Raw genomic sequence first — 10767 nt, 5'->3', positions numbered from 1 at the left:
ACCGCAGCTGGAGGCTCGGTCACCTCCGCGGGACCGGGGGAATCCTTCCCACCTCGGCACATTCTGCTCCTTCTCCCTTTCCGAGGGGAAAAGAAGAGGGAATGGAAAAAAAAAAAAAAAAAAAAAAAGAGATGGGAATGAAAAAAGAAGAGATGGGAATGAAATCACTCTGCTCCAGCCCTATTCCCGGTGGGATTCCTGGTGGGATGTCCTGTGCAGAGCCAGCAGCTGGACTTTAATGATCTGTTCCAGCCCAGGGTATTCCATGATTTGACCCGGGAGATGTAAAAAATGCAGCGTATTTTACAATTATTTGTGATTTGTTACTGTTATACATCCCCCTCTTAATTTTTTTTGGAGATGTTTTGCTGCCTCTGCTGCTTCTGGGTGAGTTGCTGAAGAGGTGGAGAGTTTTAGGCATCTCTTCCAAAGAAATCTGTAGGAATCTTCCCTCTGATTTTGGTGCCGATCCAAAGCCCTCACAGCGAGTTTGTATTATCAGAAAAAATAAAATTCTCACTCTCCTTTGCTTTTTAATTCCCCAAACTCCATAAACTCCCCAAATTCTTTGAGTCCAGCGCCCACAGGCAGTTTTATTCCCAGATTTTTGCTTCCTGCTGGGATTTGAAGGTGCTGCAGCGCCCTGACCTGTGCCGGAACCCCGGGTTTTATTGCACAACCCGGATTTGCCGGAGCCGAGAAGAATTTGGGTGAAAGGAAATCAGAGCTTCCCATTTCCTTCTTTCCAAGGAGTGTCGCAACACCTGCCGAGCTGAAATCACCTGCGAAGGGATTCCGTGCCACGGGAACGGGGCAGCATCCGAGCCTGAGGTCAATCCCCGATCTCCTCTGTCTCATAAAATGCTGATTAACGTGCGGAGTTGGGCGCTGAATGGATTTGCCAGGGTTAAATGGTGATCCCCGCGGTTTTCCTCCAGCCTGGAATTCCAGCCACTCTTTTTTTCCCCTGGAATCTGGCAGTGGGCACGAGGAGGGAAACAATCCCAAAAAGCAAAGCCTTGAGGACGGCTTTGTTTCCCAAACGCGCAAGGAAAACAACATTCCCCGGGGAAAAAATAAAAATAAATAAGGGTGTCCATGACATCCCGGGGCCGCCTCACAAAGGGAGACCCCGGGGCAAAAGGGGAGCCAGGAAATTTTATCCCTTTTCCCCTTCGGCTGCCTCGAGTTTCCAGAGGAAACAATGGATGCGTTTCTTAGCCCAGACCTCCCGACAAAGGAAATCCTGGAGCGGGGTTTGGGATAACACCCGGGGGAATATGTTTTACATCCCAAAAAGGCTTTTAAAAGGCAGCCCCAAGTGTGGGAGTTGAGCCCGGAATAATTCCTGAGCCGTAATTCTGGTGTCTCCCGGAAATAACTGTGCGTTTCTGGTGCTTTAAAACTGCATTTTGGGGCTCTCAGAGGGACTGATTGACTCCAGAGACGGGAGGTTCTCAAATAACTCCTCAAACGGTGATTTTTTGGGAAATAGAAGCTTTTGGATCCTCCTAGCCGGTAAATTTAAAGGGCAATAAATCCCAATTTAGGTGCAATTTCAGGTGCGGATTTAGGGGGTTTGGGCCAACATTTGGTGCAGGGGTTGTGGGATCCACTGGCACAGAGTGATGCAGGATTTCCCCATCTCGTCTTCCCCCCGATATCTGAAATATGAAATAATTTTTAAATGAAATGAAATAATTTTTACCCCATGCAGTATTTAAAGATCTCATCACAAATGAATCCCCTCTACCCCCAAACTGAAGCCGAAAACAACTAGAAAGCCAAAACCCAAATACTATTTTCTCCTTAATTTTCATGTTTTATTTCTCTCAAGCATTTATTTCACAATTTGATCATCTGGAGGAAAAAAGAAAAAAGCGAATTACCATCCAAACTTGCTCTTAGTAAAGGGAATTTAACATGTGTTGCTCTCATGATCCCATAGAGCTTTTTTTTAAAATTTTTCTTTTACCTCTCTCCACGCTCCCAGCTCACGGAGGGGATTGTGATGCCAAATCTGCATTTTAAATACGGAGGGAAACCTGGACCTTGCAGAAATAAATGGACAAATTCCTTCTCCCTTGGGTCCTCACTGTCCAGACAAATTCCCCCTGAATCTGGTACCGGGTGAGTTGACACCAGAGCTTCCCTAAATCCCCAAAAACTGGTGCTGGGGGAGAGCCAGAACACCCAAGCAGCATCCCAGGATTTGAGGGAAGGGTTTGATTTCCTGGGATTTCAGTGTTTTTCTTTCTCCTTGCAGGGGATTTTGCCAATCCCAGGGTTTGAGGGAAGGGTTTGATTTCCTGGGATTTCAGTGTCCCCTTGGTTGGATTTCCTGGGATTTCAGTGTCCCTTGGTTGGATTTCCTGGGATTTTGGTCTCCCCATGTTCCTTGCAGGGGACTTTGCCAATTCCAGGATTTGATTTCCTGGGATTTCAGTGTTTTTCTTGCTCCTTGCAGGGTACTTTGCCAGTCCCAGGGTTTGATTTCCTGGGATTTCAGTGCCCCCTGGGATTTCAGTGCCCCCTTGGCTGGATTTCCTGGGATTTCAGTGTCCCCTTGGTTTGATTTCCAGGGTTTTCACTGTTTTTCTTGCTCCTTGCAGTGGATTTTGCCAATCCCAAGGTTTTGGGGAAGAGTTTGATTTCCTGGGATTTCAGTGTTTTTCTTGCTTCTTGCAGGGGACTTTGCCAATCGTCTCCCCTGCAGGCTCTCATTGGCCACGGCAGCAGCTGGGACAAAATAAAACTGATTGTCTTCCAAAAAAAGAGATTTCCTTTTTGCAGGTGCCATGGAGGGGGGGTCCTCCTGCCAGCAGGAGCGTTTATAAGGTAGGAGGGAGTTGTAGAATTTAAAGTAATAGGATTTATCTCCAGAAAAACTTCCTGTCAATAATCAATGTATAACTGCATGAGGATTAGGGTTTTCCTTTCCTCACACATCTAAGAACTAGAAATAAATCAGTAAGATAAAGTGCATATTTAAAACTGATGTTTTAATTATCAGTTTTGAACTGATATTTAAAACGGATGGGTTTGGGTTAAATTCCTGCTGAGAACTGGAATATCAGGAATTTTAGGGAGCACACAAAACCCCAAGTGTATTATTGCCACCATGGGAAATACGGTAATAATTACTAGATATTTAGATCCAATTAAATGTATTAATTTTACTAATTATATGGCACTGCAGCAAAGTTTAATTCTTCCTATTTCGTGTCCACTGTGAATTATAATTTTAGTGGGGGGATTCCAATGGATGATTTTCTATTCAGTGATGGTAAATTAATTAAAAAGCCCAAAATTTCAGTTTTATTTAAGTGCATTTGTTTAGAATCACAGACTGGTTTGGGTTGGAAGAAACCTTTAAGATCATCTTATTCCAACCCCCTGGCATGTAAAAAAAAAAATCTTAAAATACTTGTTTAAGAATAATTGATATAGGAACAGTCTTGTCCATTAAAATGAAAATCTGTTTAGTGATTCCTTGCTCTGAGGATTTAATTTTTCCAGGCTGGTGAGGTCTATTTTGGTTATTAATTACAGTTTTCCAGTGTTTGACAGCAATCCATGAGTCTGGCAGCAGAACTGGAGAGTGGCTGGGTTTGGGGCTTGTGATGTGTGAGAGGAAAACTTGGGAATGGCTTGGACTTGAGAACTGATTTAGAAATTTATGAAATCCCTAAAACCTCTGGGAGTTTTTGTGTGGAAATTATGACTTTATTCACTTCAGCATCTTACAGGACGCTCCTGTGTGAGGATATTGTTCAAGAGGAGAATTTGGGGTTTTTTCTCTCTTCCAGGCAGCAGATTATCCTTTTTCTTCTTTTTCTTTCTCCTTTTCCTCCTTTTTCTCTGCTGGCTGCAGCTGCAGACTCTGGCTGCTCCCTGGTGCTGAGCATCTCCCTCCATATCAATTCCCAGGAAAACTCTTCATGGTAAGGCTGGCAGGGAAAAAAATACCGCAGCCTTGGACAAAAATCTGGGCATGGAATCCCATTCTAATGAAACACACTCATGGAGAAGGGATAATTTATCCTCATGGATTGAAAGGTCCCAGTGGGCAGCAGTGACCACGGTGGGGTTTATGTGGGGAAATCAATTTCCCATTCAACGATTTCATTTTGTGTGAAAACGGTGAGGGGGAAAAAAAAAAATAAATAAAAATCCCTCTTTCTTCTGAAACGGAATTATTAAAGGTGCAAAGGTTCCAATCCAGCCCCCAAATGCCTGGTTTGGTGCTGGATCTCCTTTTGCCCTCTGGATGACAGGGATAGGGGGATCTCTCCTGGGGGTTTTTCCATGCTGTGGAATGCTGAGGGAGGTTGGGTTTCAGCTTCAGCAAGAAAGGGACTCTGTTCCATTTGCATTTCCAGGGGGGGGACCCTGCTTTAAAAAAGGAACAAAGGTGCTTTTTGTGAGGAGTCACCTGAGAGGCATCACCTGCCCTATAGGAAACATCGGGGCCTTCTGCCTTTGTCCTTTCCTCCTGGGTCAGACGAATCAACGCTTCAAAAACAAAAAGAGCAGATGTAAAAGTTTACACTAAAAAAGTCCACAAAATCAGGCAGAAAAGAAGTGGAAAAAAAAAAACCCAAGATAAAAATTTTGGAATAGTTGATACTTTGATTCCAAAGCACCTGAGTTTGGAAAACTTTTTGTTTCCTTTTGTTCCCATTTATTCTTTTAGAGAAAAGCTTTTAATTGTGTGTAGTTGTGTTGGACTCTGAAGTCATTCTGGAATTCTCTCTATATCCTTCCAGAACCAAAGGGGGGGTTACAAGAGAGCTGGAGAGAAACTTTTCCCTGAGGGCACGGAGTGATAGGATAATGGGAACAGCTTGGAGTTGGAGAAGGGCAGGGACGGATTTGGGGATTTTGGGAAGTAATTCCTCCCTGTCAGGGTGGGCAGGGGCTGGGATGGAATTCCCAGAGCAGCTGTGGCTGCCTCTGGATCCCTGGAAGTGCCCAAGGCCGGGCTGGACAGGGTTTGGAGCAGCCTGGGACAGTGGGAGGTGTCCTAAGGATGGACTGGGATTTAAGATCCCTTCAACCCAACCTGCCCTTGAGCATTTCCCAGGATGGACGAGCCACAGCTCCGGGAAAGCAGAGCCAGGGCCTCACTGTGATAAATCTGTGCGAGGCCAGCGTGCTTTTAGCCCCACGAAGGTGTATCAAGCTCTGAGGGTGTCCAGCAACCTCCCAGAAACGGCTTAAGAATAATTAACGAGACGGCTTGATCGGAGGTGTTTGAAAAAGCAAAAAGGTTTAATTAAAGAGAAAGTAACAAACACTACAGAACAAAAGAACAAAAGCTGTGCAGGGAGGCCCCTTGCACGTGCCCAGACACCCCAAAAAAGGCCCCGAGACTCTCTGTGCTCTCATCCACGATGTAGGAGGGATTTTTGGCTTGCTGCCCAACAGAAAATAGCAACATTTCTTGAGGACCAGCTCAAAGCTGGTGCTTTGGTGCTGGCCCTGGGCTGGTTAAAGTGGGAAAAGCACAGAAGTTTCTGGTTCTCCTTCCTTAAGAGTTCAGGGGTGAAACTGGAACTCTTTTCCCGCTATGGAAGCACCCGCTCGGGTGTGGGGGTGCAACATCACCGCCCCCACATCCAGGGGCTCGTAGGGAAGAGCCAGAGGAGGCGGCGCAGGGATTTATTGCCTGTCCATGTTTTCCCACAGCTGCTGCCATGTGGATCTCCCCGGGGCCCATCCCGCTGCTCCTGGCGCTGGCGGTTGTCCCCGCGCGCGCGGCGCTGAAGGTGACCCCGGCCGTGCTCTACACCAAACCCAAACCTTCCCAGCCGGCCGCCTCTCCCCGGTCTGTCCCCGGGAAAATCCCCTTCCCAGCAGCGCCGGGCAGAGCCGAGCTCCCCACGCTTTTCCCTCTGGAGAATTCCACGCTGGACTCGGGCGAGTTCTTCTTCAACTGCTGCGACTGCTGTCCGCCCGCGGCGGGACCTCGCGGCCCTCCAGGGCCACAGGGAGCCCCAGGTGTGCTGAGCCCCTCTCTGCTGGGCTGGAAACGCCAGATCCGGAGGTTTTTCCCCCCAGGAAATCATCGGGCAGGATTTGTGCAGCTCATGGCGGGGAGATCTCAGCGATCCGCAGCTCTTCCCGCCGGGCAGATCCCATCGCTGCTCCCTGGGACAGGAGGCAGGGAATGGCTTTGGGTTGGGTGCGAGGGTTTTAGGGAAAGGTTCTCCTTCCGTCAGAGGGTGCTGGGTGCTGCCCAGGCTCCCCAGGGAATGTCCCAGTCCCAGAGCTCCAGGAGAGTTTGGACATCGCTCCCAGGAATGCCCAGGGTGGGATTATTGGGGTGTCTGGGCAGGGCCAGGAGTTGGATTGATGATCCTGAGGGTCCCCTCCAGCTCAGGAGATTCCGTGATTCCATAATTCTCTGAAATGTGGGGTGTGATTCTGATCTGCGGAAATCCAGAGCAGAAAAGTCCGTGTCAGCCACATGCTGGAAGTTACAAACCACCCGTGTGAGTGGGAATTCCCTGGGACCACACAGGCGTGGGACCATCCCAAATCCCTGCTGGCAGGAGGTCACACTCCTCAGTTCTCTGTCCCTGCCCTGATCCCCTTGGATTCACAGCTTTAATTCCACATTCACTTCAGCCGTGGCTTTGTGACCCCCAAAACTACCTCCAAGCAGTTTTACATCTTTACTGAAGGTTTCTTTATTTTTTTTTTTCCCCCATTGCAAAAGAAGAAATTAAAAAGAAGAAATTGGGTTCAATTTTAAAAATAAATAAATGTAGCACAAGAAGCAGCTCTCCATAAAGGACCAAAATATTTAATAAAATTCACTTTGTGTCTTCTTTCTGCTGCTAAAACAGACATCCACAGAGCACCTAATTCTGCTCCCGCTCTAATGAATAGTGCGTTACTCTGCAAAAGTTCACTTTAACAGCACTAATATTGGAGATAGAGACTGTTAATCTGAGGAAAGGTGGGAAAATCATGAAATAATTCTCCTTTAGTCCAATACGCTCCAGGGGTTTTCACCTCCCATGGCTTGGGAACGGTTGGCTCATGGGAATTGTGGTGGTGGTAAATGGAGTTTGATCTCTCATCTCTTGATGGAAAAGCCCTTGTGGAGATTGAAGGTGCCGTAATCTGACCTCAGACAGGCACTGGGAATCTCTGGATTCCCAAGGGGATGGAAAAGGGGAAGGATTTCAATCCCTCCTTTCTGCAGAGTGGAGCACTCGGCCAGCTTCCCCTTCTATATTGGCAGAATTAATTCTCCTCAAGGAAAGGGACACTTCCAAAGCCATGGAGGCTCCTTTGGATATGCTCAGATATTAAAGACAGATTAATTTCTGATGCTTTATGAACCTCTGAGCTCCTGTGGCTCTGAGGCAGCTCAAAGTTGGTTTTAAAAAGTCTTTTACTAGGGCCTGGATTGAAATGCAAAGCCGTGAGATTTGATGATGTCAAATAAAAGAAGCAGCTCTTCCCAAGGTGAAGGAATCACCTCATGTACACTCCTCAATGCCACACTGCTTAGGGATTGATGGAAATGTGATTTAGAAGTTAAACCTTGGAGTTACTGAGATAATTTTGTTGATTTTACAGGTCCCAGGGGGGAGAAGGGAGATGCTGGGCTGCCAGGGCTGCCGGGAACTCCTGGCCCTCAAGGTCCAAAAGGCTCTAAAGGAGAAAGAGGTAAACCAGACTAATGGAAAATGGAAAATGCTCTTGTCCTCATAAAATGCCACAAAATTATTAAAAAGCCATATTTTTCAAAGCAAAAGAAGCCTGCTGCTAGGGATTGAGCCCTGGAGAGGTTTAGCTGGCATCAGTGCAGGGACAAGGACTCAGGTGGTGGCAGTGTTTGTTCAGGTGGAATAGCAGCAGCTGCTCATAAAGATCTCACTCGAAAATTCTTGTTCTGAACAGGAGTTCAAAATCTGGGTTCAGTTTGCTTTGGATTAAGGACAGAAGTAGGAAAAAGCCACCATGGAAACTGTGTGCAGGTATAAAATCTGCATTTCAATTTCAGTGTCTCAGGCAAAAGAACTTCAGTTAAGATGCTGGGCAATCGTTATCCTGGAAGTATTCCTGAAAGGAAACTCTGCCCTTCATTTGAGGCTCAGAGCAGCTTCGTCCTGACAGGATCCTGCTGCTGCCTCTGGAGAATCACCCAGGTCCCAGCAGCGGAGTGTGCTGCTGCTCAGCCTCTGCAGCCCCTTAGGCAGTGATTTACATCTGGAGAAAGGGTTCTGGCCACCCTGGAACGAGGAATGCAGAGCTGTCACCTTCTCCATCCTCCATGAAACAGCAGCAGCTGGGGCAGGAATCTGGGACCGAGGTGGTGCTCGGGGCTGTGGGATCCAGCTGAGGTTCCTGAAGGTGTTTCCTTAAAACCCACATCGCTCACATTGGTTTCATTAACGGAGGGAGGGACACACCACATGGTCCCAGCGGGGTGTGATGTCTGCTGTGCCGCACAGCACCAGTTCATGAACTCATTCATGCTGGAATGTCCTAGGAGGAAAAGGGGAGCAAGGGGAGCCAGGAGCGAGTGGGAGCCCCGGTTACCCAGGGAAACCTGGGCTGCAAGGTAGGTCTGGAAAATCCAGGATTGCTCTGACCTTTCCCTCTGCTCCGGGTTGTGCAACAACATGGAAGGACCAACCCCTTTGGATGGTCCGTCCACCTCCAGAGCAATTTTTATTGTTTTTAATCTTATTTTTCCCCCCCCCAGGTGAAGCTGGAGCCAAAGGCAACAAGGGCAGCTACGGCTTCCCTGGGCTGAAGGGACAAAAGGGAGCTAAAGGGGACACCTGTGACAACGGCACCAAAGGAGACAAAGGGGACAGGGGAGATCCCGGAGAGCCGGGAGCGGGCGGAGAACAGGGGGACAAGGGAGAAAAGGGGGACACGGGGGAGAAGGGATACTGTGGGGAGCCGGGGGGCAGAGGGGCCAAGGGGGACAGAGGGGAAGGGGGCACCAAGGGGGAGAAGGGCAGCAAAGGGGACACGGGCGCCGAGGGCGTCCAGGGGGCGGCCGGCAAACGGGGGGAGAAGGGCGAGCAGGGCCGCAAGGGTGACAAAGGGGACCCGGGCCCCGTGGGCGCAGCGGGCCCCGGCGGGCCCAAGGGCGACCCCGGCGCCAAGGGCGGCCGTGGCGCTCCGGGCAGGAAAGGCTCCCGCGGGGCCAAGGGCGCCTCCGGGGACGTCCCCAAGGCCCCGCGCTCGGCCTTCAGCGCCGGGCTGTCCAGGCCCTTCCCTCCTCCCAACGTGCCCATCAGGTTTGACCGCGTGTGGTACAACGAGCGCCGCGATTACGACCCCGCCACCGGCAAGTTCAACTGCAGCGTGCCCGGCGCCTACGTCTTCTCCTACCATGTCACCGTGCGCGGCCGCCCCGCGCGCCTCAGCCTCGTGGCCAGCAGCAGGAGGGTGGCCAAGGCCAGGGACACCCTCTACGGCCAGGACATCGACCAGGCCTCCTTCCTGACCATCCTCAAGCTGAGGGTGGGTGACCAAGTGTGGCTGGAGGTTGGGAAGGACTGGAACGGGCTCTACGCCGGCGCGGAGGACGACAGCGTCTTCACGGGGTTCCTGCTGTACCCGGATGGTTTTGAGGTCCTTCTGTGAGTTTATAGCGGGAAGATAACCCTGGGGAACGTCTTTTCCCTCTGGGCGTGAGAGGAGAAAGGGGCAGCACCTTGGTTTGGCCGTTGTTTCCGTGATGCGTTAACAAAAATGTTTATGTTTGCAAGGCGTGGGTTAGTTTGAGGACGTCACGCATCCTTTGTCAGCTGTCCAAACACCAACAGGAGCAGCACGGGGAGGGCATTTCCCGGCACAGTTTGTAATTAGAATATTCGAATCGTGGAATGAAACTCCTTCCCAGCTCCTGAAGTCCTTGCATGGTCCAAACTCCCTCTAGGAATCAGTTCTGATCGCCTCTGATCTTGATAAAAATGCCAGGGTTTGATTTGTAGAGCTCAGCCAGATGGGGACATGAGCAGTAGCTTCCTTGAGATCACCTGAAAAGATTTAAAGTTCTTTTATCCTTGAATCAGTATTATTTAGTGCTTTGGTCTTGGTTATGAATTATAGAAAAAATTGTCTAAAAGAATATTAGATCAGTGTAAAAACCTCTCCTAACTCTTGTTCCTAAACAAAAATAAATCTGAAACTTTCAAAAGTAGCCGAGAGATGAATATTTTATTTTATTGTGCTACTCAGACCGCCAGGTTCTGAGCCTCTGATGTTCTGCAGCCAGAACTTCCACACTTTACTCCATTTTTAGGAAACCTCTTATTTCAATAAGATAAAATTGTGGATGGACTGAAAAATGCCCTGGCTTTGTTTTGGCTCAGTTTTATCTTAGGTTTGCAGCCTCTAAACCGATCTGGTTTCAGCCTGAGCCTGTCCAGACTTTGCCTCATTTAAAATAGGGGAAAAAGAAGAACAAGTCACCCTAAAACTCAGACATCTCTGACTTATTGTATTAATCCATGGTTTAAGTGTTTGATGGGGGTTGGATCATTTTTCCATCGGCCCCCAGCGCGGCACTGGGAGGGGATCAAGTGCTGGTGGAGGCAGGCTGGAATATCGGGATCTCTCTGTGTGTTCAGCACAGGACTGGGGGATTCCCTTACCTGTGCAGCCTCCGCTCTCTACTGTCCAAACATCTGAAATCCCTGGGAAGCCAGACCTGCAGGGTTTAAGCGAAAAACCTGGGAATTTTTATGGACGGAGAAAGGCTGCGCGTTGTATTTATTTAAATTT

At 48.9% G+C, this 10767-nt stretch overlaps 1 protein-coding gene across 1 annotated transcript; it reads left to right on the top strand.

Moving 5' to 3' along the window:
- The first annotated feature begins 5699 nt into the window (after positions 1-5699).
- On the top strand, positions 5700-9624 carry OTOL1 (otolin 1). Its single transcript, XM_040074429.1, has 4 exons — positions 5700-6003; positions 7597-7686; positions 8513-8584; positions 8729-9624. Exons 1-4 carry the CDS (start codon positions 5700-5702, stop codon positions 9622-9624), a joined length of 1362 nt encoding a protein of 453 aa, XP_039930363.1.
- Positions 9625-10767: the final 1143 nt, after the last annotated feature.

Source organism: Hirundo rustica, chromosome 10 (assembly GCF_015227805.2).
Source record: "Hirundo rustica isolate bHirRus1 chromosome 10, bHirRus1.pri.v3, whole genome shotgun sequence".
Classification (NCBI taxonomy): Eukaryota; Metazoa; Chordata; class Aves; order Passeriformes; family Hirundinidae; genus Hirundo; species Hirundo rustica.
The sequence above is the reverse complement of the archived record's forward strand: the minus strand, read 5'-3'. Positions and strand labels throughout refer to the sequence as shown.

What these genes read in the sequence shown, in the direction of transcription:
- OTOL1 (XM_040074429.1), top strand. Translation starts at nt 5,700, where the DNA reads ATGTGGATCTCCCCGGGGCCCATCCCGCTGCTCCTGGCGCTGGCGGTT. An exon ending in AGGGCCACAGGGAGCCCCAG is followed by an intron (nt 6,004 to 7,596) that starts GTGTGCTGAGCC and finishes TTGATTTTACAG; the next exon opens with GTCCCAGGGGGGAGAAGGGA. An exon ending in AGGGAAACCTGGGCTGCAAG is followed by an intron (nt 8,585 to 8,728) that starts GTAGGTCTGGAA and finishes TCCCCCCCCCAG; the next exon opens with GTGAAGCTGGAGCCAAAGGC.